The sequence below is a fragment of the Gobius niger genome (genome assembly GCF_951799975.1).
Source record: "Gobius niger genome assembly, chromosome: 14".
NCBI classification, from domain to species: domain Eukaryota; kingdom Metazoa; phylum Chordata; class Actinopteri; order Gobiiformes; family Gobiidae; genus Gobius; species Gobius niger.
The window spans coordinates 11,471,657-11,498,796 of NC_136865.1; the positions used below are offsets into that span (position 1 = coordinate 11,471,657).

Genomic DNA, 27,140 nt, shown 5'->3' on the forward strand with positions numbered 1-27,140 from the left:
CAGACATCGCCACTCCATCCACAGAGAGGAAGAGCTCACGCACACTCCCCCTGTGTGGAAGAGAACTGGAGCTTTTCTGTGAAGAGAGAGAGAGAGAGAGAGACAGAGAGACAGAGAGACAGAGAGACAGAGAGACAGAGAGAGAGAGAGACAGAGAGACAGAGAGAGAGAGAGAGAGAGAGAGAGAGAGAGAGAGAGAGAGAGAGAGAGAGAGAGAGAGAGAGAGAGAGGCGCCAGTTTGCCAGAGCGCAGCGCGAAACAGATCAGAGCGCACCTGAGCAGCAGCGCGGCCAACAGCGAATAAACCTCTCCATCTAACCGAGGACAAGGCAAGAAGCAAACAGCGCTCGGGTGGAATAACATCATTTTTTTTCTTTGGCGTCTCTTTACGGAACGAGTCATGCGTTGCTTTTGCATTTGAAGGAAGGGACTTTGCAAACTCCGTGCGCTCCGCCGGTGATTGCGCACTAATGTCCCGCGCCATCTGCCCGGAAAACTTGGAGGGATGCTGGATACAGAGCGGTGTGAACGCGACAGGAGGCACAAACACATGGACAGCTCAACTCTCCGGGTAAGTCTGAGAACCTGCCTGTGGTGACGGGCGTTTGCGTGCGTTCAACGTGGCAATAAAACAAAACAAAAAAATTAGAGAGAGTTAGTAAACAGTCATCTTCAGAGTGGTTCCGTGCACGAGTGTGAGTGTGCGCAAACATATGGGGGGGAACTTTATTCACGTTTCCATCCTTGCATTTGGAATCGTCGACTCAGGCAAGTGCAACGTGGCACGGGCGGTGAACATGCAACAAAACCTTACCCAGCATCCAAGTCAGTGTGTGGTTTGACACGGATCCCCCGCACTGTAACCAAGAACAAAGTATAGCCTAGACAAATGAAAATACAAATATCCTAAAAAACAACAACAACAAACCAAAACAACACAAGAATTGATACGCTACAAGAAACGTGTCGCACTTCTAGGCCATAAGGAATGAGTAAGTCGATAAAGCTGGGTATAGGCTCTAGAAATGGACTAAGGGCTCGCTTTAAGCACAGTGTGGCCAAATGCGACGGTCTGAGTGTCCAGAACCTGTTGATGGCCGGTTCAAAGTGCAGCATTACTCTCGCCATGCATCATATAACACAATAATAACACAGTTTTAAGGGTATCTTAGTGAAATAGAACTGTTCTTATTGCGCTTTTAAAATTACTTTCCAATATTCCTAAGACGTCATAATTTACCTGCCACAATATTGTTCTTACTCACAAGCGAGCATTTGGATTAAGTAAAGAAAAGTTTGGCTACGACCACATGACATAAAGAGCACATATTTTAATGTTTGCACTTGATATAATAATAATAATAATAATAATAATAATAATAATAATAATAATAATAATAATAATAATAATAAAGTCAACAGTCAGCTCAAAGTCAATTCCATGCATTTTCCACTCCCGCTATGCTGTAAAGCCATAGCTGGCCTTGGGTAGACTGACTTAGGAGAGGCTGCCATTCTGTGCCATTGGCCCCTCCGACCACCACTTCCTCACACACCAGTCACCCAGAACCATGAAGCTTTTTTTTCTTCTTCTCAGATCGAGTATCAAAACCAGTGCTTCACACATTCCCCCACCTTGCACTTTTTCAGGGTAAAGGATCCGGGAACTATTCAGGAGCATCGGGCAAAGATTTGATCTGATATAACGGTGTTTAATGAGAGTGTTTTCCGGTAACTGTTTGGGCCTGTTAGCCAAAAGTGCTCCTGACACTGCTAATTTACAAATTGGTCAAAACCAAAAAATCACTCAATCAGCATGACCACAGATGCCAACATCTGTGGTCATGCTGATTCCACACCGTGACGTCATCTGCATACCCTCCATACTGAGCTAGAGGGTACAGCTCAGATCTCGATGGGAGCTCATGCCTTTTAACCATGTTATAATATTGTTTACGATCCTTAGCGGCCTATCCAGATGTCACAATAATTGCCACAAAGTTTAATGCCTTCTGGTTGGCTGGTGGCTGTTATAATCACACGAGGGGTCGCTGTCAATTAAGTATGTTTAAGGGGGAGCTGTCTGAGCCCTGTTACAATGTTGTTCTATCATTGAAAACATATCGGCAGTTGTTTTTACAGCCACTATGGTACAGAGAAAGTCCTATGTTTCCATACCTCTCTATTCTCTTCGATTTTACTGCGGAGTAAAAACTCAACAACAAAACAACAAAAATATACATATATATACTTACCGCAGACATTATCCCATCAAACTCAGTCATGATTATTAAGAAAGTAGGTTTGAAGTCAGCATCGCGCATGAAGGTGTCCCAAATGCCAAGACATAAATAGGCCATTGACACCAAAGTGTGATGAGTTTTACTTCAGATCTAATTGCTAACAAACAAATGCTCTTGCCACATTATGTTTGGACCAAGGCAGCTTTCTTTGTGCTTTGTTGTCCTCACTGCGCCTAGACAATCCCGTTTCCAGCTCTCAGACTCCAAAGAGATTTTCTGGCCGTTTAGTCTGCCCATTATGTTCTTCTGCAATAGTTCCACACTCTTTGTTCTGTCTGGTGAGGTCTGGGCTTCATGTTCAATTAGGCTAGAAAATTTTCACACCACTTTCGGCAAACTGTTGGAAAGCTACAGACCTGTTAGTAACAGCTTACTAATCTCCAAAGATGCGAATGTGAGTCTGCAAAAGAGTTCAGAATGTGCTGCAGGATAAGTCTACTGTCAACCATATTTGTATTGTTGTTTAGGGAAGGCAATAAGTGGAACCGCTTGATTGCATTTTTTTTTTTAGATACAGTGGGGAGTGGGAGGAAAATGTATGTGAATGCTTTGGAATTTCTCACATTTCTGCCTAAATTGGTCATAAAATGTGCTTAAACGAATACCACCCAAACAATGACATGTTATTATAGTTTTAATGGCCATAACATGTAAACATTACACTTTGAGTTAATCAGTCTGCAGTATATTTTGCCAGTAGTGCTGTGGAGCATCCAAGTGCTCTTTCGCAAACCAAAGTTGAAGAGTTTGGGAGGAAAACACAATGTCATGTGTGGAGGAAAACTGGAACAGCACATCAACATCAAAACCCTATGCTCATTTTGAAATGTGGAGCAGAAAGAATCCTTGTGTGGGGCTGTTTTGTTGCCTCAGGGCCTGGACAACGTGCTATCATCAATACAAAAATTAATTTACAAGTTTATCACAATATTTTGCAGAAAAAACCTGGGATATTCACAACAGCGTGGAATAAGTAAGTGGACCCTTGTATTATATATCTGGTTGATCCTTCTTTTGCAGCAAAAACTGCTTTTCTGTTGCAGATTAGACGCTCACAACGATCAGCATGAATCTTGGACCATTGCTCTTTATAAAACTGCTGCAGTTCAGCAAGATTCCTAGGTTCACTTACTTTTTCCTCCCTGTCCTGTGAATGTTTACATGTTAGGGCCAATAAAAATATGATAAAATGTAATTTTTTTTGATTGGTATTAGTTTAAGCAGACACTGATTATTCGTTCTTATGATTATGAATGAGGCGTTAGGGACTAGTGCTGACATTCGGACGCAGCCACTGTCTCACTCTCTTTGACATTTATTGGTGCAGCAACATTTCGGTCCCGCTGACCTTCATCCGATTTTTTCCTTTACTTTGTGCTAGAATAACACCCTGAAAGACACTTTCCTAGAATGACAACTTTTTTTGACTTGTTCGTCAGTTGTTGTGAAGACAAACATGGAAAGAGGACACTGTATGATTTGTTCAGTTCACAGGGCATTTTCCGATATTGCCATGAGTGAATGTCTCATGACTTTTTAAATACTTTTGAAGACATTTACCTTGGCGGGCCATGTGGGGACTGTGAAGCTGGTTATTAGGAAGAGAGGCATTGTAGCCCGAGCATCTTGAGCACTGAAATGACCATACGCTCCAAAAGGTCAGTTTTGAAGTTAAAAGATGGATGTCGACTTTATAGGCCTTATAGACAAAGGTGATGTAAACAAACTCTGCTTTAGTAATTTTTTAAAGCAGAACTAAATAACTCATGCCCCTAAAAGCCCACTGCAGGTGTTGTAGCATTTTGTGTTTTTTAATTATTTTTTTAAACTCATTAATTGTCCGTGAGACTAAATACTTCGCTGACAGAAAAGACAAAGGGAGAGCGGGATATTGTACATTGTGCCACAACCCACTTACACAATAGAGATCATTTTTGTCACTCTTGGTGACTACTTGGCTGTAAATATGCTTAAGTGGTGCTAGCCCATAGTTAGCTTTGCCCGACATTTGAACACATTTGAATTACCCCCAGAGGGACTACAAAAAGGATTTATTAAGGTAAAGTTACTTAGTACTACTTTAAGTGTGGTCAATTTATTTGGGACCCTAATTATTCTATGCTGTAAATAACTTTAGGCCTGTACCACTTTTTTGTCCACAATTTCCCGGTGAAAGATGGCCTCATGCTAACCCATGCCACAGGTTGTTAATAATGACACGACTAATCAATATTGGAGGGCCTGCTCTATGAGGTAAAGCCGTTGGTCAACAAACCTTCTCTTCCTGCTAATAACAAGTGCACTCCTGTGGTGGCCCCTCGGAGCTTTACTTGAGTGATCACGTCGTGCCAAGTGCTCTTTGCGTAATTATTGATGCTCCAGAGCGACCCTGCCCTTCATTATCAAGAATTAAGCAATTATTTTCTAATGTTGGTTACTGTGGTGAAGAAATGCAAACATACGAAAATGGTCAATTAAGGCTAAATGGGGAGGACAATCAATCCCTTTTTTTTGCAGGACAATCGTACAGATTTTATCCTGTAATAACATTTCTTTGTCAAAGACTACATGAATCCCCTCTGTAAAAAAATTTGCATCAAATATGTCGACAAAATAAACCAATCAATTTGAATCTGGCATTTTCCACTTGTCTAAATACATTTCCCCCCTCGTACTCACCCAAAGCAGGTCCACTAACAGTTGAATGCTAAGAGTGCGCAGACACTGGAGTCTGAGGGGATGTGGGAGGAAAGGGCGTATAGGAGCCGGCTGAATAGCAGAATTATGCAAACTTGCTTGCAAATGATTATTCGCACAAAGAGACCTGTTGTGAACGAACAATGCAAAGGAAGCCTTGTGCGTGGAGCCTCCTGCAGAAAGGCGACGCAGGGGTGATGTGGAAAGCGCAAACAGATCCCGGCTCTTTCGTCCAGTTCGCTTTGAAATTCAAGAATTGTAAAAAATGTGTGAACTTGCCTTGTCTCGGCTAAATTTAAATAAAGTAATGCAAAAAGAGTGATCAGTTATTCCAAGAGAGAATGTCAAATCTCATTAAATAAGACAGAAAAAGGTCAGACTCCTCCAGACACTGACCTTTTCTTGCAGTGGTAAAATTATATAGGTTAAGATTGCAGTTTACTTTAGTTTCTCTGTGAGGGTAATGTGTGTTCCGCATTCGACCCATTGTTCTAAACCCGGGGGCAAACCTTTCAGTAGGGCCCGACCGATATGATAGCCGATATACAGTATAAGCCGTTATTTTAAGTCATTGATTTTGATGTAGTTTTTTTTTTTATCTCTCAAAAAGCCTATCGTTATCGTTATTTATCATTATAGTAAAAGATTCAACCATAGAAATATTTAGAAATATATCTAATAGAGGTTGACTGATGCTGATTATGGGGGTGTTGATTGGCCGATGCCGAGTATGATGCTTCTAAACGTGTCGGGGCACTGTATGGGGCATAGGGCTGATTTATTCACGAAGTTCATGTTACTTCAGAGGGAACTTCAGACACAGTCAGTAGATTTCAAAACAAAACAGGGTAAGTTTCTGTCTCTTACGGTTCAGACATTACAAGCAAAGCCTACAACACAAACAGGGGCAAGCAGGGTCAGGGATAATTTCTGGGGTGGCAACACATTTTACAATGTCGACGGTTTGCAAGGGGGAACGCAAGTTTTGCTTGATTGCAAGACAATTTCTAAACCACATCACATTAATATAGACCAAAAAAACTATTAAATGAATCAAGCTTTGAAGATCTGGATGGCAACTAGTCCTTGAAACAATGCATTTATAAAGTGCCAGGTTGATGACTACACTAGAATTTAGACAGTTCCAGACAAGGACAAAACCTGGCTGACATCAATGGGGTGGCAGCTGGGGGGGCAAGACCTTTACTGCCACCCACCCCTCTAAATCCGCCCCTGAACATAAAATAGGTGCACAAACCTGTTACCGATTTTCACCGTGGCATTTTTCAGTTCCCCTGAGGCCTAGGCGGTTGTAGCCCTGACTGAGCTCTTTCCAGTGCAAAAACAGGAAGACTCCATCACTTTTTATCGGCCCAATATATCGGCCGGGCCCTACATTAGCACTAAACAGCCACAATACAGTGCTTTGACCTTCTTTGGATCTTGTGTCCTGATCTTGGTCAGGAAAACCGAGGTGGAAGGTAAACCTTATGAGCACCCGTACTTCCCATCCTGTTAGGATAATCTTTTCGTTTATCAATCATAATTAAAGTTATTCAAGTAAGAATCTAACATCTAACAGACAGATCTCCATTTGAAAATTTGAATCTCATAAAATCTTATAGATAGTAAAGGTCATGGGATGATGCTCTCTGATTGGACGGTGTGGCTCAATGATGTCGCCGTCGTCTTGTCAAACTGGGACTTTTACATTGCAACACAAACACAGCATTAATGAACTAAATCTAATCCTTTTACTACAGAACAAAGGTGCTGCCATGAAATGTGCATGCATTGCCTAACTCAAATCCAGGCCATGAACATGAAGCAATAGTTACGTTCATCCACTCATTTCCTGTATCCAGACATAGTGGATAACGGCTGACCTGCGTGTTAAGAACTTGGATGAACGTCTTTCTTCAGCTACTCCCTCAACTCAATCACCCACTGTCCAGCCGACTGACAATCTCTACTACGACGGACCAAGAGCCGGCATTAACATCATACGTGAAGATTTGCAAAGCAGATTGAGTAGACTAATGGCCTGCCAATCAAACCTGCCCATCAGCTCCCCCACACGGTCTTATTAATATGGATTCGTTTCACATTTAACATCACGCTGCCGCAAACAAAAATCTGATAGAAGCGGTGAGAAGGAAGCTGTCTGGTGAAAGTCGCAATAATGACACAGATTTCCATTTCATCTCCTAAGAAACGCCACAGCCCGGAGCAGGTTGATGTTGCTCCGACGCCCTGACCCGCTGTGACGGACGAGCTCAAGGCGACGGAGAATTCAATTGGGCTTTTGTTTATCCCCAGGCACCTTTGTTTAGACCCTTGGAGGCATATTGAAGTGAAGGTCTCCTATTGAGCGTAGCTTGTATAGGCTGTAGGAAAATATAAATGTGTCTATTGATGCCTTAGAATTAGAGTGCTGCTGATGGTGGCTCTTTCTTTAGGGAAGTAGCCAAGAGAGCTAGTTATTTTAAATTAGTTTGTTGACTTGATTTTTTTTTTTTTGTGATAAAGGGAGGAAGCAGTGCAGTGCTCCTGTGACTGTGCTTTTCCCTCGTTGAAAACATGTACACAAAAAACAAAAATGTATGGACCCTGCAACGTTGTAATCCCTGAAAGTCCTTTGTGGTTTCTGTGTTCCGCCTTGTTTCACTGAATGCTTTTGTAGGTCTTTGCCATGTTTTTGTGAGGTTCGTCGGCTTTTTTTTCTTCCATAATGGTCCTGAAGAAAGCAGCTTTTTAAAAGTAAACAAGCTGCTACAGTGGGGGAAAAAAAAGTATTTGGCCGAAATCCAATAGAAAGTCTATAGGGAACTGACCAAATACTTTTTTTCCCCCCACTGTAGCTTAAATATGAACTGAACACATTTGAGATCTACACATTTCTTCCTCTGCAACACTGAAGAAGCACCAAGAGCCCCCCACACCTGCAGCACAGTGGAGGCGTCACAAGAGGAGCTACAGGAAACAGGGAAGGGACAAAGGAGAAAGACTGTTGTGGAGCGGAGGGAGCTGCACAGAAGGAAGAGGAAGGAGCTGACCAGTGCAGGACACCACGCTCTGAAGGCGGTGCATCGTTTCAGAGGATCACTGAAGGCAGCCAGCCAGGTTTCCTCAAGGTGCTACGGTTTCCCCAACCTCCAAAAACTGGTCAGGTTGGCCCACAGTGGCAGTGTGGCTCAGTCGCAGCGGCTCAGGACTAACACCTGAACACAATTAATTTCGTTGTACGCTTGTACAATGACAGATAAAGCAGTTACTTACTTACCAATGCCAAGGTGCTCAAAGTAAAAACCTGCTGCCTGCGACCTCAATGCAATTGCTCTGACCAAAGTATGTCTTTCATACATGTGACACTATATATATGATGCCACTGCTTGGAGGACTATTACATTGCTTGCAACTCTCAGGCATTTTACAAACGTGCATCTCTGCTCAAACTGCAGTCATCACTTTCTCTCATCAAGATACTTCTCGGACGGCTGCTTCAGGGCCAATTTTACAAGCGCTATAACTGTTTGTCTGTGAATAAACCCCAAATCTAATTACCTTAGTTAAACATTCCCCATAGTTCGGAGCCAAATCGCTTTTTATCTGGTCTTCTCTGTTCCCCATTCAGACTGGTGTGTTTATTCTCAACAAATACATGCCTACACTTACTTGATGATAATATGTTTTTTCTTATTTCTTTATTCATCTACTTGAGAAAACAATTTTACGTGGAGAGGAAATGTACTTTTCAATTAGATCAACTGTCCTTTTGCCGACATTATTTAGACCTGAAAGATCCTCTTCAAATTCATTATTTGTTGTTCCTTGTGACCCCAGAGCCCCCCCACTGAACGCGGTGTCACACTCAATAAAGCCGCTCCTGTCACTTGCACTTTGCCAATATTGTAGTGCAGCTTTCCTCTCTGTCCCTGTAGAGGGAAAACTACTTTTCAGAGATTGGCGGCACAATAGAACAACAAATTTGGAGACTAGCTGTAGTGTGCCCCAGACATAATTTGCTCCGATAGCCCACCGCCTGAGGCTAAATGGGCCGTTCGGGGTTGGCCCTTTTTTGCTCCACCGTGGAGAGTCATTGTGCACCCTTAAGGCCGTGTTAAATAAAACAAAAATGTCAAAACTAATAAAGAACTTAGTGCTTCAGTGTTGTGTAATAGAATCTACGAGGGGGTTGTTCCGAAGATATGAGAAAAGTCGGTGCACATTTTTAGAGTTTGGAGAGAAGAAAATAACACTATTCTGTATAGAGCCAGGATTATAGGACAATTTATAGCTATGGACTGGATATGCACTACATTATCTGACTCACCTATGATTTCATATGAATCAAATTGAAGTCTATTTTGTTGATTTATTATGTTTACTGCAAACGTTGCCTGGGTAATGTTCCAAATCATCCAACGTTCTTGATAGGAGAACAATTACTGTTAAGATAAATGAATCATGAATCTGAGATGAAAAGCATTACGTCTATTTCCAGTGACTCCAACATCTCCAGGAATCACTGCAGCAGAAGCTTTTGGAGTCATTATCAGCCCAATACTGAACAATAATGGAACACTTTTGGATGTAGATGTTTATGCAAATGCTTTGACCTATTTCATTATTATAATCCCTGTGTAGCCACAATGTTGCAAATAATACCATAATTGTAGCATATTATGTATGCATCATTAGTGTGTCTATGTCAGCGCATGTTTTATGTGTGGGTTGTCATGCTGACATTACGCTCTGCGTCTTTGTACATTTTACTGGAACGAAACTTTCGCTGGGGATTTTGCAAGATTAAATCACTTTTACAGTAAAGTGTGATATGGAACAAGAATGATATAACAATGATTTCAGATGTAACTGTACCTGATGCTATTTTTGTAATTTATGTCACTTTTTAAAGAAAGTGTGATTGTGTTGTCAAAACTGCTCAGTTACTTAATTGCACTTTCAGTAGTGGCAAACAAATGTAGATTTTAATATGTATAATAGCGAAGTTAGCGTCCACATTATAGCATTTGGACACTATGGTACCATGATGCTCTTGTTCACTTGAAACCAATGTAAGTCTATAGACTTTACCAACTGCTTCATCATGGGCCCCATATGGTTCTGGAACTTGTCTCATAGTGATAATGTGGCGTGACAATGTGTGTGAAAGAAATGTTATGTATGCATCAAATCTTGATATGCATAAAGGGCCTGATCAGACGGCGCCAGTGCTTCCGTCGGTAGCCCGGTAGCCTTTCCCTAAGTCTACCACCTTAGGGAAGAAGGGGGATAAACTAAGGTGTGGTGTGCTTCCTCTTCTCTCTTCGTTCTCTTCTTTACGTCATGCACAGCCTCCTACATCTTGTTAAAGACACATTACAAACAATTATCCCACTGTAAGTCAAACACTGTCCATGTCCTGCAAGAGATTGATGGTCCCATGTAGTGTAGCGCTTGAGCACAGGGCTCTGCAAACTGCAGAAACGTGATCAAAACACCAGCACGTGCGTCCCCCCACACCTCCCGAGAGGAGGGCAATCTGAGGGATTTTGCTGGTAGAATTAAGCAATCACACACATCTCACTACACAAATATATCCAATTATGACTGAGGTAAAATCAGGGAGATGGTCAGGGAGATTTGATGTTGAACCCCCGTCCGAGTTAGTTCAGGCAGGTAGAGTCCAATAGCGGTGAGAAATGTGAAGAAGTGCACAGAAAAAAGGCTGTGCACTTTTGCACATTAGAACCAAATGTGTAAAAGTGGTCGGATAAATGATTAAAATGAATTTACCATTTGCGTCACTCGGTCTGCTGACTGTGGGGCTGGATCAGGCCCAGATTATGTATGCTGCAGCCCATGAGTAAAGAGAAAGAGTCATCTACTGGGAGCGATCCTATAACATCTATCTTTTTGAGCTACGAAGTTATTATGAGGGCAAATTGTTCGGTCTAAAGTATAAAACTCCACAGCCTGAAATGATGTCCCACTCCCAGCATGCCACAGGAGGAGAGCATGTGATGTTTAGCTCCATTGTGCAGCTACACTTGATGGACACAGTCATCGGTGCAGGTCTTTGACTAACTGACCCTCCCTGAACGGCTTTGTTAATCTGCCCTGTCTAAACCACCGAGCTCCTGTGTGTTTAATTGTGTTGTCGGCTTCACCTTTCTTCTATAATAGAATGACTCTCATTGTAGACAGTCCTCTGTTCTCTCCTGCAGCTGCCACACAATACAAGACAAAACACAATTCAGACAATGCAGTTTCGACCTGGGAAACGCTCTGATTAGAAACATTGTGTTTTCAAAGACTCTCGTGCACATTGTTATTGAAGTGCTTATTCAGCAGCTCACTGTAAATTATAAAGCCACAGACAAAGTCGTTCATTTGTCTGACTCTGCAGCCTGTGTTTTATTTCTCTGGAAGTGAGTTCAGAATTTTGTCTTGACATTTCTGTGCACTTCTCCAACAAAAAAAGTTCTAATCACGCCTTAATATGTGCTCATGCTTGACAGACATAAAAATGCAGTTTTCTATGTGACATAACATGATAAAGGCTGTAAAGAATAAGGACTTGTCAAAAATAAGAATGGGATCTCTCTGGTTCTCTTACAAACCTGACTGAGCTGAATGAAGCGTGACTCAGATCTAATGATGTTTATGTGTGTTGTGTCCACAGAGACCTACAGTGCTGCTGAATGGGTGACTACATCTCGCCCCTCTGTTTCCTGTGAAGCCTCTCTGCACAGCTCGTCTGCAGGATGTACCAGGAGGTGGCTTTTCTCGCAGGGAGCACAGAGCACCAGTTCACCTCTTTCCACTTCAAGCCAGTTCAGAACCCACAAGAAGTCAGTGCCAAAAAGGGCCTCTTCTACAAGAGAGCGCAGCTGCTGCTGCAGCCTCAGCCCCGGTTGGCGGTGGGAGATGAGCGGGCGGCGATCATTAACGTGGGGGGCATTAAGTTTCGTATCCCCTGGAGCACGCTGGAGGAGTTCCCTTTGACACGGCTGGGAAAGCTGTGCAGCTGCAGCAGTGAGCAGGAGATCATGGACCTGTGTGATGACTACGACCACAGCAGACATGAGTACTTCTTTGACCGCAGCCCCTCTGCTTTCCGGACTATCGTCACATTTCTGGCCGCGGGGAAGCTCCGCTTGCTCAGGGAGATGTGTGCTCTGTCCTTTCAGGAGGAGCTGCTGTACTGGGGCGTGGAGGAGGACAACCTGGACTGGTGCTGCCTGCGTAAGCTGCGGCTGAGGCAGGAGGAGTACAAGGAGCTACAGAGGTTAGAGGAGGAAGAAGCAGAACTCACGGCCCCTCCCTCCTGTGAGGACGCACAAGTCCCCGGGCCAGGCTCAGAGGACAGCCAGAGCAGCACCTGCATGAAGAGGCTGAGGGACATGGTGGAAAACCCCCACTCAGGACTGCCCGGCAAGATCTTCGCCTGTCTGTCTGTCATCTTTGTAGCCATCACAGCTGTGACGCTGTGTGTCAGCACCATGCCCGACCTCCGAGCGGAGGAGGAGCGGGTGAGTGACTGTTGTACAACACAATCATAAAGTGAAACTATTCATTCGTGCAGTTAGTCAGCTGTTCCAGAACATGGTTTGATAACAAATGACAACTGTTTTGTGCTAAAATCAAGCAATTCTCAGTTATGTAATGCCACATTTGCAAGAAGTGCAAAGGACACACACTTTCCTGCTGCATAAATCCACCTTCACCTCGTGTGGAGCATACAGTAGCTGCAGAACCAATCCTCACACGTGGAGATGGTGAAACAGCGGCGGGGCAGTGGGCAAAGGATTCTTCTGTAAACGCTTTAGGGAAGTGTGTGCTTTACGGCTGTCTCAAAATGAATTAAGATTATGTTGATGCAGCAGCCCACATATGCTGTATAATAAATCAATGTGATGGAGAGAAGAGAAAGCATGGGAATTCCAACGGCTTTCCCTATACGTTTATCTAAATATAGGGAATAGACTATATCTTTACTGCACCAGGCCAACCACATCTTTTTCGGAAAGTAATTTCAAAACACAAACATTACATTGAGCTGTTTGTTTTCTCTTCATTTCCACAGCCTCGGAGCATCTTAATTGTTACATAATGTGCTGATTTTGCACATTTGGGACATGAAGACCAAATCCCTACAGTTAAAGCTTCTTTGCTGGTTTCTTGTCTATCCAGGCTGGCCAGTAAATACAAGAGATTTACATTTAAACCAACAAATACTGAGCTATATCTGCGACATGCGGCACACGCTAATATAGTTAACCAATACACACGTAATGCTATGATAATTACCGTAAGGATTATGGGATAGCTTGGCGTCATGAAAATAGTGGTCATTAGCAGAAGGCAAGAGTAAAAATAGTCGCAAGGTGTAGCACTCTAAGACACAAACAATCTAAAGTGAGAACACAGAAAACACCACCCAAGATTGAGGTCGGCTTGATGGTTCCGCTGTTGGAGAAGAGTATTGTATGAGGGTGAGTGCGTTTGGATGAGGCAACTGACGGAGAGGCTCAGAGTGACCGACAGGGAGTAGGAACAAGGATTTCTTTCTGATCTTGAGTGATCACATACAGTGTCATTATATCATCATGCAAGATTTTCTTAAAAGGATCACGATGTGAAAGGCGGCTCACCAACATACAGTAGATAACAAAGGTAGTTATAGCTTTGTAAGAATTTGTGATGACAGACTTTACTTTTTTTCTTCCCTGTGTCTATGTGGGCCAATCCTGTTGTCTAGACCTCCACAAACATGTTTCCTTTCATACGGAAGGAATGCAAAAGTGTCACCTCTTGTGGGGTGAGCGGTCCAGAGGAATACCAAACGCTCCCTGTTTGATGTGTATGTCTGCCCTGGGCTCGGAGGGGCAGAGGATGCACTGAGCTGGAGCTGCTTTGAGTGACATTAGCATCATCAGAGTGTCTCGCTCCACCATTGCTTCATCTGCAGAGGTCGGGGTGGGAGCGTCACATGTGCTTGACGACGTGACAAAATCTATTAGGAAGACTAAGACGATTGACTATTTTATTTCTACTTCTTATAAAGTATAATTACCACAATTTTAAAGTCACATTGTTCTTGATTTTGTAAATGATATGTGTAGTGGAATAAACAACGGCGCGCAAAATCCACCCACATCTCCAAACTCTGCAGACGTAACATATGAAATAATTGTGGAACCAATTAGCGACCTAAAGGTGTCCAGAAACTGCAGTCACACTTCCTGACCAGCAGGATGGGGAAACGCATTTGGAGCAGCCATAGGAAGTCACTCCAAAACGCTTTGTGGCTGTAATGAGGCGGTGGTTTGCGCACACAGTAAAACGGAAGTTGTTGACACTTTTGTGACCGCAGAAGGTGGGAGTCTGCTGACTGTTGTTTAAATGTAATTGTGGCAAGGTAATTGGAAAGTGTCCTCAAAAAATATGCCTGCCAAACGAAACAACATACAGTAACGAAGAAGAAGAAAAGAAAGAGAAGAAGAGAAGAAGAAGAAGAGGAAGAAGCAGAAGATGGAGAGGACAAGGAAGAATTTATTTATTTGTTTATTTGGTTGGGACAGTGCATGTTAATCAACATACATGGTAAGAAGAAGAAGAAGAAGAAGAAGAAGAAGAGGAAGATGAAGATGAAGAAAAAGAAGAAGAGGAAGATGAAGAAGAAGAAGAAGAGGAAGATGAAGAAGAAGAAGAAGAAGAAGAAGAAGAGGAAGATGAAGAAGAAGAAGAAGAAGAAGGAGATGAAGAAGAAGAAGAAGAAGAAGAAGAAGGAGATGGAGAAGAAGAAGAAGAAGAAGAAGAAGAAGAAGAAGAAGAAAAAACAGAAGAAGAGGACGAAAATGAAGAAAAAGAGGACGAAGAAGAGGAAGTAGAAGAGGAGGAAGAAAACAAAGAAAACGAGAAAGTAAAAAGAGAAGAAGAGGAAGAAAAAGAGGAAGAGGAAAAAGAAGAAAGTAAAAAGAGAAGAAGAGGACGAAGAGGAAGTAAAGGATGAAGAAAAGAAGAAGAGAAAGAAAAGGAAGATAAAGAGGACGAAGAAGGAAAGGAAGAAGAAGAAGGGAAAAAGAGAAGAAGAGGAAGAAAAGGATGAAGAAGAGGAAGATAAAGACGAAGAAGAAGAATGTTGTTTGCCGGAAGATTTCATTTCATGTGAAATATCTGAATATCTCCACAACATAAATGAAATTCACTCCCAAATGAGTGGACGGCTCAGTAGCTACTTGTGCCGTCCCAATCATCTCGTATTACGTTTGTTGCTGCGTGTAGTTGTTATGAAGCTCGCAGACTAAGTGAATCTGATTTGCTAATTACCTCATCCTTTTAGCTGCATCCTCCTACTCATCCTCTGCCATTACAATATCCATTAGCTCCGATCTGCCCCCATTCACATCAGCACGGACGACCCGGTCTGACGAAAATAATGAAATGAACATTTCCTCATATTTCTGTCTGCATTGAAAAGATACGGCATCATGGTAATACACCAGCTGCACTTGGTAGCGCACAATGGATGTGGCTGCTGAACTTTGATATTCTTATTTGACTTTAACACCGCGGTTAAGGACTGGGGGGCCCCATAGATACAGGGATATGTGGTTTGCAGAAGACAATACTCTTCCACAAACCGGCTTGCTCAAACCTCCAATGGCAGCCGTTTATACTGGCTGGTGCAGTGGTGCCTGCTTAACTGGGCTTTAAAGAACAGCACAAGCCAACCTGAGCCAGGAAGTGTCTGTCTGTCTGTCAGAGCTCTGCCACATTAGTCGAGGAGGGGGGTGGGCTTGCCACAAAGCACAAGTTTCATCGCAGCCGCATACAATGGAAAGCACTTAGCCCGTCTGTCGAATCGAACGTGGCACTTACGTGGGGGACAAGTGGTTAGGACACTTCTGTCTTACAAACACAAAAAAAGAGTAGCACGTACATGTATTGGTCTGTATTGCACTTTATCTGAAATTCCATATCTGGGAACCTTATAGCTTTGTTCATTTCAAATATATATGGAAGTTTGGTGAAAATAGGGCATATTCGGAATTGCATGGATGGCGCTTTTGAAGAACTTCTGGTTTTTGACAAATTTTCTCATTGACAACCCTGTGCATCTGTAGAATGTAGTGAAGTATTGTCATGACCACTCTCAAATTGAGTTTCCTTTCTCTCCAAGTGCCTTACAAGATTGAATTAGTTTGCTTCTTGCTTGGCTTCTTCCAAGCGTTGGCCTAATTTGTTCCTAGTTTCTCGCAACACCTCAAACTGTAAGGTCAGAAAATTGGCTAGTGACGACACAGAGAGCTTTACTCCACAAAAACATTCAGCGTTCGCACAGACTTCGATGATGAATTCATCCTTTTAGTTCTTTCGATGTGTAGATGAGCTCGATGCTTGTAAAGTACTGCCGAACACATCGTGTATGTTTAGTGGCCCTATACGTTCTCCGTTCCCATGTAAATCCCGGTCGTATACCAGTCCGACCCAACAGCAGCCATGCGTCACTGAAATTTATGCGCAGCACTGGTTTACGGTATATCTGCGCAGACGTATGGAGACGAGCTGCCCTCCGCTATCATCGCTGCGTGACTTAAAGCGCCGTTCGCTCTCACACAAGTGTCCATCAGTCAAACGGAACGTGATTTGTGATCGTCAGGCACTGTTATGTGAATGATGCGCTCCGATGCCGTCTGTATTTACCCTCACTGGAATAAATCTACGGCCAAATTGCAAATAAAGTTGGAATGGTTGATATAAATATAATAGATCATGTGGGGCCTGCAGTGAGGTGTGGATGATATACACTGCGATATAAAAAATAAGTTACCACATGGATTTAACTCACTGTTAAATCCATATTTGGGCCTGCTAGTTTATTCCATCAATGGATTTCTTCTTCCCTGGTGGCACAGGCATATACCAAGATGACAATGCCAGGATTCATCCCGCTCACATTGGGAAAGAGCATGGACATGGATTGGCCGCCACAGAGTCCAGATCTTAACCTCACTGCGAATCTTTGGGATGTGCTGGAGAAGGCTTTGCGTAGTGGTCACTCTCTCCCAGCATCAATACAAGACCTTGGTGGAAATGGTTCTTTCGACGTTGCAGAAGCTTATTCAAACAATGTCACAGCGTATGCCTACAGTAATCAAAGCTAAAGGCGATCCAAACTCTTTTTTTTAGGCAGTTAAAATTAAAGTTTATTATTAGTATAGTATATCATATACCAAAATATATCGGGAGTGTATTGACGGGGTCCATAAACAAAAGCTCCAGTAAAACATGTTTTGGGAAACTTCAATAAATGAATAATAATGAGCCTGACAGGACTGTAGCCTTGTAAAAACATCCTACACTTGTATTGCACTTTACAAGCTTGTGTCACAAGTTTTTTATTTATTCTCTTCACACTCTGTGGTACTAATGTTGCCACATATGCCCTGGAGCAGACTGTCCATTTACCACGTGGCTTTAATGTGTTGTTGATATCCTGATCTCTTATTATGTCAGTGCCCTCTACTGGGCAACAGTACATATTTTATTTTAGTGTTAGTCTTAGTCTTTTGACTAACATGTAATTTAATTTTAGTCAAGATTTAGTCAAAAAAAAACTTTTCAATTTTAGTCTAGTTTTAGTCGACTAAAATTGCATGTCAATTTAGTCGACTAAAATGAAGACTAATTTAGTCGACTTTGCATTGATAATATTCATTATATTCATATTTAATCGTGTTCCTCGACTTCATGGAGCTGCTCCACATGAACAAAGCTCAGAGCTGTTCATATGACAGTGAATTTACATGACGGTCAATAGAAGTTTGGATGATTTTAGTCTCTTCTTTTCATTTTTATTTAGTCTTATTTTAGTCGACTGAAATATCTGGACATTTTAGTCATAGTTTTAGTCTCATGAGAAAGTTTTAATTTAGTTTTAGTCCAATTTTAGTCGTCAAAAATATCACTTTGACTAAAATTTAGACTAAATATTTTAGTCGACGAAATTAACACTGCTACTGGGCACGTGTGGAATTCTTTCCTTTTTTTAATTTAAGTTGCCCCCTAGTGGCTGGAGTGAGCATTCTGGTTATTACTTTAATAGTAATAACTCCACACAGGAATGGGCAAGAGACGTACTCTTTTTTTAAAACATATTTTACATACAATTTGGGCTCTACAAGTCAAGGGCCGGAATTAATCATCTCGCGGTCCGCCTGTTGGAGATCCCTGGAAACAAGAAATACTAAAAAATCAATACAAGATAAACAAATTCAAAAATAATTGACATTATAAATATGACAGTTACTAAAGGGAACACTGGGCCCATTCGTGCCGCTTTGTCTACACACCCCACACTATTTACAGCAGGGTGATATTTTTCCAGTTTGATCCCGTATCCACATAGGACCCCTTAATGTAAACTATCTTTGGTGATTGTTTATTGTGTGCATTGCTGCTGGAATAATCACTAAGTCCCAGTAGAGCCAGCCTCCCAGCACATGGAGCGAAAAGAGCTATTGACTTCAAAGAATCCGGTTACCATCCCGGCACTCTCATTTGTAAACATTTGCGGCTAGAGTGGCCTGTTTCCAACCATACACTGGGAAGCCAACATTTTTAACCATTTGGCTGCACGGAAAGCGCTCTAGATGGGTGTTATTGACTGTGGAGTGCCAAGTGTGCCATAATGTAATCTAAAAAATCTAGTGAGTGTAAAGAGCGGGGTCCCAGAGGAGGCTTCTTTCAGCATGTGTCCATATGTTCCCATGCTAAGAGTGGCCCTGGAGAAAACACGGCCGAGAGAGCTGTTGGTTTTCTCATCAGCTGACTCATGATGGTTAAAATGAATGGTGTTATGTAGCTACTATATAAAACAAGCCCCTGATAATGGAAGTGACAGATTACGTGTAGGAGTTTGTCCCATGTAAAAAATGCAGAATCGGTCTGGAGGATTTTTAAATGTGAACGCTGTGCTGGCTACTTCCACTAGGGCAAACCTTTCTCACTTGTGCTCTGCGTACAAGTCAGATTACCTACTTGATCTACAACCTCTCTTGTCACAGTATGAGGAAGTGCAGTGGCGCATACAAATCATCAATCTGGCACTTGAGTTGGACTAGATTAAATTGGGATGAGTTCTGCGGAGAATTTGTGACCATCAAAATAATCAGGCCTCAAACATAAATAACTCTCAATGGCCGTAAGACAAGGAACTTTCTGTTGTCATTTCATGTTGTAAATATATAAGGGCCTGATGTTGTGTTTCTAAATGCAGACTATAGTGTAGCCTTTTGTGCTTAGTAGGAGCGCCCTGTGAGATCTTGCAGCTCACAGACCCGGCGCATTAAGTGGGCCGTACGTGGGCTGGAGAAACACCCGTGGCCAATGGCGATGTTATGTAGAACAGCCTTTTTCCTTCAACCAGAAGAAAGGGGAAGGGAAAGAGGTATTGGTGGGGGAGTGGGGGTGGAAACGTGCTTTTGTTTGGGTTGTGTTAATTATGGCGAGTGCAGACTGGAACCACGGCAGGACCGGACAGTGTTTAACTCACAGTGAGCTAAATCGAGTTTTGAGTTTGACCGGATAGAGCTTATAATGCTAAAGGAAGAGGCAGCGCGATATAAACAAGGAAAAGAATGTGAGAGCAGTGCTCACACCTCAGCCGACCTCTTCTTTTTAATTTAAGCGACGTCTTCTAAGCCAGAGCAATAGCTGTGCGTAGGCAAGATGTCCATCGCGTTTGGACCAAGGCTGTCGTTGCGCCAGGTGGAAGATCGGGCCCTAAGTGTTATTTTCAGAAAACAGCTAGAGATTACATCAGAAGAGTTTTTCTCCTGACTTTAATAGTGGTAGCAGTTAATATCCTCAGGTAAAAAAAAACTTTGGGGTTTTGTTGGGTTGAATTTTCTGTACTATGCGGAGTTAATAGGGTGTTGGGTACAGTGAAGAAAGATACAACAACCTTACAAATGTATAAACCAATTTCTACCAATTTTAAAGATACATTGTGCACATCTCTCCATCTAAATGACCAAATGTGTCTCCCTATATATTATTAAAATTATAGCTTGGGGCCACTTTGGAAAAGTTTGGCCATTCATATTTTGATCAGAAAAAAAATGAAATAAATCAGGCCACCACCAAGCAAACTTTCTGAAATACAAATGACTTAAATGGCTAATTTGTCTCATTATGTCCATTTACCAAGCTTCACTACAATGAGGTCATTCCACAAACTGAACAGTTCACGGTGAGATTTTACGTCTTAATTTGTGTTAAATGGCTGTTAATGGAAAAGCACTGCGCTAGAATCTCTCCCGAGGCCAGACACTAATCGCCTATACATTTCCCAGAGTGCTGTTTTAGTGCAATCTTCGGCCAACTGTGAACGCTCTCTAGATTTTCATAGAAAGCTGTTATTTACAAAGTTAATGCACAAGTGTTGACTGACAGCAGTTTCTTGCGGCCGACAGACACAAGGCAGGATGCTGAAATGTTGCAGGTAAAATCGACACTAATGGTCGTTCCCTCGGCCTATCCCAGAATGTGAGGCGTGTGTGTGTGAGCAGGCATTGACAGGTTTTCCGGCTATTATTGTAAATACGACTAGTCAAATTTTGTACAGGGATAGCGAGAAGCTAAAGATTGTTTCCAAGAAATTCCTCATGTAAAGTGTTTAAGAAAGCAGGTTGCATGTTGCTTCAAGCTGCCATTAAACTAATGCTACCAATATTACGTGATATTTTCCAATGATAAATAGCCAGTGTTTGTTAATAAGAATAACGATTCTGGCACTGCAGTGTTGAGTGTTCCAATACTCTGACATATCTTTTCAGTAATTTATTTTAAATAAGCATAAACTGCTCAGAGCTCCGGTGTAAAACAACCCTCTATTAGCAGGGCTCGGTGGGTTGTGCAAATGAGCGTGGTAAACAAATAGTTTGGGAGGAGCGGTGGAAGTGTATACTTTACATGGCTGTCTGCAGCTGTGATAGGGTCAGGGTCCCCTGATCACTCAGACGGATAAATGTGTGCTTTTAATTTGATCCTCTGAGCGCATCAAGGAAGCCGAGCACTCAAGCAAAGAGATGGAAACAGGAACAATAAATGAAAAAATAAATAAAATAACGGCGGTTATATTGGAAGGGAGAAAGACACCAAGAAGCATAGGTTGAATGCTGTCCCATTTTTTCATCTTTAAACCTGAATCCTAATTGCTCTTGAAATGGTATTTGTTTTGATGCAAGTTGGATTTTCAGGCTCCATAAAGTGTAAATTAATGGTAAATGGTCTCAACTTATATAGCGCTTTTCCACCTACATTAGGCACTCAAAGCGCTTTACAGCAAGGATCCACTCACCCATTCATACTCTCATTCATACACCAATGTACGCAGACACTGGGGGCAATGTGGGTGAAGTGTCTTGCCCAAGGACACAACGACAATGTGCACTTTCAGGAGGTGGGATTCGAACCCCCAACCTTTCGATCATGAGACGACCCACTCTACAATCTGCGCCACTGTCGCCCCTAATCTACCTCTAAATGCATTTGGAGAGGCTTAAAGCCAGGAGAGACCTAAATGGACCAGTGCATAACACACAGTTTAGAAGGATAAACTTTGGCACATAGACCTGGCATTTGTTCAAAGTTATTCTAAAATGTGGCTTACTTATGTTTACCTATTAGTGTAATAGAAAATGCTGAGAGGTGGGACAACGCATTGACTTAAGAGCCTAACATGAAGTTGAGGTTTAGAGCGAAAAGTAGGTTGTGAGTGTTGATTGACAGTGACAATTTCCTTTGATAAAGCAGGCGTCAGTCAACATGATTTCAGAGAGGAATCAGTTAGGGCATTTGATGTACAAGTACTCGAATAACCGCTTTCAAGCCTAAACGATCAGATCCACTCAACACATTTACATTCTTATTTGCAATTCGGAGAACTGCACCAAAGCGTTCTTGGAAGGCTTTTAGTTCAGTGCCTCCAAAACTCAATAAGTTTTATGCGGAAAGTCAAAACGAGAGAGAATGTAACACAAAGTGGAAAGTAGAAGTTGGAGCAGGCCTGGAGGGACTGGAGCCCATTTATTTGTTTGGCTGCGCTGGAAGAGAAGACGAGCATGTGGTTAGAGGGAGGAATCCAGCTCCAATTTGAATCAGCGCAGTGCTTTCTGCACTCGGCTGCCATTTACTGGAATGTACTAACGTCCCCAAGTGTGAGTGGAAGTCGAGATGCAGAAAAGCACATTTGTCAACTCTTAAAAGCTGGGCCCAAAGAGACCGAGGGAGACAGTTTTAGCAAGCCAAGTTAACAATAACGTTTCTCCCCCTGAATTTTCAGATTTGAGGCCAGTTTGATCTTTAAACATACACATTTTTACTTTCCACAAAGGTAGCACCTACAAAAACATTTCCAGTCTTTTACAGTGACGTGCAAGATACTTAGCATTATGTGCATGCACCTGGTTATGGATATTATTACGTTGCATAATCATAGAAGGTGCTCACAAGTGTACAGTTTTCTTTTCTTTGTAAATGGGAAACTGAGGATGATCATTGTCTGATGTCTACAGTATTTAATGTCAAACTCAAAAAAGATTAGTTTGTTGATTTGTAGTAATCCATATGTAGATATTGTTTTGAAGCTTTTCTTCAGAATCGAACAGAGGTGGATAGGAAGCCAAAATATTTACTCAAGTAAGAGCAACATCACTTTGAAGTTATTTTACTCGAGTAGAAGTGGAAGGTGGTGACCCAGACTCAAAAAAATACCATGAAATGTTACATTAGTACTGTGAGTAGCTGTTGAGCTGTTGATCAATGACGCCATAAATTGTGTTAAACTAAACAAAAAATCATATGGAAATTGTGATATTCATAAAGAAAACTCCAAGAAAATGGCAGAAAATGTAGAAATGCAAAATAATTTTAAAGAACAAGGTGCATGAGACGAACTACATTAATTTGCCGCTTAAATCCTTCTTCACAGTGGAAAAGGTAACTTTTATTTTTATTCATGTAAGGATACAGCTAATTAATTATAGTTTTACTCAAGTAGAAGTAAAACATACTGTATGGATAAACTACTCTAATAAGTACAATTTCTTCTAAAAGTTACTCAAGTACAGGTAAGCTACATCATCAAATATTTTTTGAATACTTATCTTGGATACAGACCGGATTGTGCTGTATCACTGGGAAATGTAAATATTTATTACATTGATTACAGGTGTATATAAGCTTTATAGCTTCAGCCGACTCCTTTTTTTGAGCTTCTATAACTGAACAATGTGAATGTCTGTAAATAGTTAAGAATGTAGACAGCTCAAAAATTAAACTAAACTAAAATTCTAGACCTTTATTTACAAATATTACCGCCCAATATGGGATTTTAAACACCCGCATAAAAAGACATTGAACGTTGTTGCTTATCTGTTCCCTTAAGTGCTTGCATTCATGTGCTGGGTTAGGCCTGAGCCGCTGCTATTAATGCCGCTGCCTGACCAGCATGTTTTTGGAGGCAGAGGGAACTGGAGTACTGCCTTCAGTGCTCCTCTGAAATGGTGCAGCGCCTCCTGGGTTTGTCCCTGTTTCAAAGCATGGTGTCCTGCACTGGTCAGCTCCTCCACCTCCTGCACAGCTCCCTCCACACCGCAACAGCCTTTCACCATCTCTTAGTTTAGTCCCGTTTTTGTTTCCTTTGACGCCTCCACTGTGCTGCAGGTGTAGGGGGCTCTTGGTGCCTCTTCAGTGTTTCAGAAGAAGACATTTTTAGGGCTAGTCCTTCATGGCTAGCATGGACTCTTTGCAGTAAAAAATCCACTGAACCTCCACAAAAACCTAGCAAAGTTGTACAGAAGTATCCAGTAAAACAATGTTGAATACAGATTGTACAGTTCGAAGGAAAAACGCAAAAAATCCCGCTGTACCAAGAGAGAGGGAAGTTGCTGCTTGTTTACATGTCGCCATGACGCATATCTAATAGTGCAGTCTTGTTCTTCTTCCTGCTATGAAGGTGCTCACCATTTTCATTTGACCAGAACACCTCCTCACAGGATTATGCTAACTTTGATGGAGCAGACAAGATAAATTGAACATAGCCCGATGTATCTCTATGAGCTTCTTACTTGAATCGTGATAGGACTATCAAAAAATTCTATCAGAGAAGGTTGTAGAAACATCTCTATGACTAGTAATAGTCAACTGACACTGTAGCTGAGCCCGCAGCCGCCTCTTTGCTAAGATGCAAAAGAACTCCTTTCCCTGAATCCTGGAAATTAATAATACTAAACTAAATGCCAAAATGATGAAACACAGACTGTTTCCCTCCAGGGCAGAGTTAGGCTTAATAACCACGTAATTTCTTGCAATTATATTTTCAAATATTTATGAACGCCATTTCAGCAGCCCAGAAAAAACACATTAACATTAGGAGGAGAATGAAAAACAGGCAAGATTCATGTTAGGGCTTAGTTTTGTCTAATAGCTTGGATGTGGGAACACAAGTCAATTGTACATTAAGTAATTTCCTTTTTTTTTTTACCCAGCTAATTGTGTACTAGTGCACATTAGTTCATTACTATAGATTGACGCCCCGTAAACCACAGGAAGCAAAGCAGTGTTTGTACTGTATGTAATTACATTGAAAGACACAATACCCTTAAGTTGTTTGACCCGTCGACCTCTACTAATGATGCTTTGTGCAATCAACAGAAGGAGCGCGTAGAGAACAGGAAAACAACCACGGATTTTCTCAATCAATATCATGCAAAAACACATTCTGGGCCTCTTAATATTCAAGTTTTTCGAAAAGTTGATGGACATTTCGAATGGGGGAGGTTGACTTCCGAAGTGACGATGTGGGGAACGATTGTTGAGCTCTATAAAGACAAACATTGTACAGGACTTTCAAAATGATCAACGACAAAGATCATCCACACACAAGTCAAAAACAAGCGCAGCTAAGGGATAGGTTCTAGATTAATTTTAAGTGGTGCATTCTCGTATAACAGCTGGGGATAACTCATTGTGCATCTACAGATGAAATAAAAGATCAAAAACAGAACTTTTACTTTGTTTTCGGTTGTTCTTCTTCAAATTTCTCTTGACAAAATCCTGCCTTGCCAAATAATATACCTTCGAGTCTAAACCAGTTACACACAGTCTCCTCCACCTCACCCGGCCCTTGATCTCAGCTCGGCAGACGATACAATCAAAGCACTGTTTTAAGCCTCTCTCATTCAGCGCTCTGTTGTTCTGTAAAGCATCTAAATCTGCCTTCTGTCGCTGGATCAAAGCTGGCAACCCAGAAGTCAGGAAGCTCTGAAACGGATCCTTAATTACCAACAGTTCTTATCTCGAGTCTAAGATGCCTTTCTCTCTCCCCAAAGCACTCGTCCCTAACTCCTATCTCCTTGTTTTGTCTGTTGCAGGGTGAGTGCTCCCAGAAGTGCCATAACATCTTCGTGCTGGAGACCGTGTGCGTCGGCTGGTTCTCCCTGGAGTTCATGCTTCGCTTCATCCAGACGCAGAGCAAATGCACGTTTCTGCGCACGCCGCTGAACGTGATCGACGTGGTGGCCATCTTGCCCTACTACGTCACGCTCATCGTCGACTCCCTCTCGGTGGAGAACGGCAGAAAGAGCGGCTCGGGCAACAACTACCTGGAGAAAGTGGGACTGGTCTTGAGAGTCCTTCGCGCTCTGAGGATCTTCTACGTGATGAGGCTGGCGCGGCACTCCCTGGGCCTCCAGACGCTCGGGCTGACGGTCCGCCGGTGCACGAGAGAGTTCGGGCTGCTGCTGCTGTTCCTGTGCGTCGCCATGGCGCTCTTCGCCCCGCTGGTCTTCCTGGCCGAGAGCGAAATGGGCGCCAAGCAGGAGTTCACCAGCATCCCGGGGAGTTACTGGTGGGCCGTGATCTCCATGACGACGGTGGGTTACGGAGACATGGTGCCGAGGAGCATCCCGGGACAGGTGGTGGCGCTCAGCAGCATTTTGAGCGGCATCCTGCTCATGGCGTTCCCCGTGACGTCCATCTTTCACACGTTTTCGAGGTCTTACGTGGAGTTGCGGGAGGAGCAGAGCCGGGCGTTGAGGCACAAGCTGGATTCGCAAGATTCGACCAAGTCTCAGAACAGCGAGGACTCGCAAGAGATGGACAGCTACCACGGGGTCATCGAGCCCCCAGCGGCAGTGGCACAGAGGAAGAAGTCCATGGCTGTTCAGAGGGCTGCAGATTTTAAAGCAGCGACTTAGCCAAGGACATTAAGTTCAGGTCAGTTTAGGTCTGTTTTAAACCTGACTTGGTCTTGAGTGGTCTTGATTGGATGTTGACCTGGGGGTTCTTGCAGGGTCAGATATTTTATGAGCCGGTACCTGGTGTGAAACATTTGAAAGTTTACTATACTTTAAAGAGGGGGTAATATGCAAAATTTATTTAATAGAGCTTACTATGTTACTCTGTTGTTCCACCATCAAAAACATACCTGGAGCTTTGTTTGGACCCACGAGCACATCTTTGAGTAATCTTTTGTATCGCTCCCAAAAAGCTCCTCGTGCTGTCTTACATTTCCAAGAAAATCTTTCCTCAACTACCGATCTCTTGCGAAGCTGAATCCTTTAAAAACTCTCGGCACAGCTTCACAATAGCGGCACAGGCAAGGGGAGGGGGCGTGGGAGGGGCTTATCAGGATAGATGCAGACGGCATTGCGTCATAGAAGGGGGCGTGGCTTCGCCGAGGGGGAAAATAGAATCTTTTGGGAAACTAAATTTTCCACTCTTTTTAGCCATTTTCTGGACATTAGAAGTGAAAAAATGTCAGTCGTAGCTAGCGCTAGCGAGCTGTTAGCATTAGCGCGATGCTAACATGAAGCATCATGTTAGCATTCTCTGTTATTTATGCATTTATGGGCTGTTGAACCACTTTACTCCTCTTCATCTCTTTGTATCTTTATTTAGTAGAAAACTATATTCATAATTCAGCATCTGTTTAAGTAGTTTTTGAATAATTACAGAAAGTTTAGATTTTTCTCCAATTGTTTTCCCCCTTGACTGTTTCCAAACATGACCATATACGGGCGGTTCCAGAGATGCCGTCTATCTCTTAAAATGAAGAAGTGA

General features: G+C 42.5%; 1 protein-coding gene across 1 annotated transcript; it reads left to right on the plus strand.

Annotated features, from left to right (window-relative positions):
* kcng2 (potassium voltage-gated channel, subfamily G, member 2) lies at positions 1–26,432 on the plus strand. The gene is made up of 4 exons (XM_079570668.1): positions 1–78; positions 189–571; positions 11,689–12,538; positions 25,451–26,432. Exons 3-4 carry the CDS (start codon positions 11,771–11,773, stop codon positions 26,273–26,275), a joined length of 1,593 nt encoding a protein of 530 aa, XP_079426794.1. The 5' UTR covers positions 1–78; positions 189–571; positions 11,689–11,770; the 3' UTR covers positions 26,276–26,432.
* Positions 26,433–27,140: the final 708 nt, after the last annotated feature.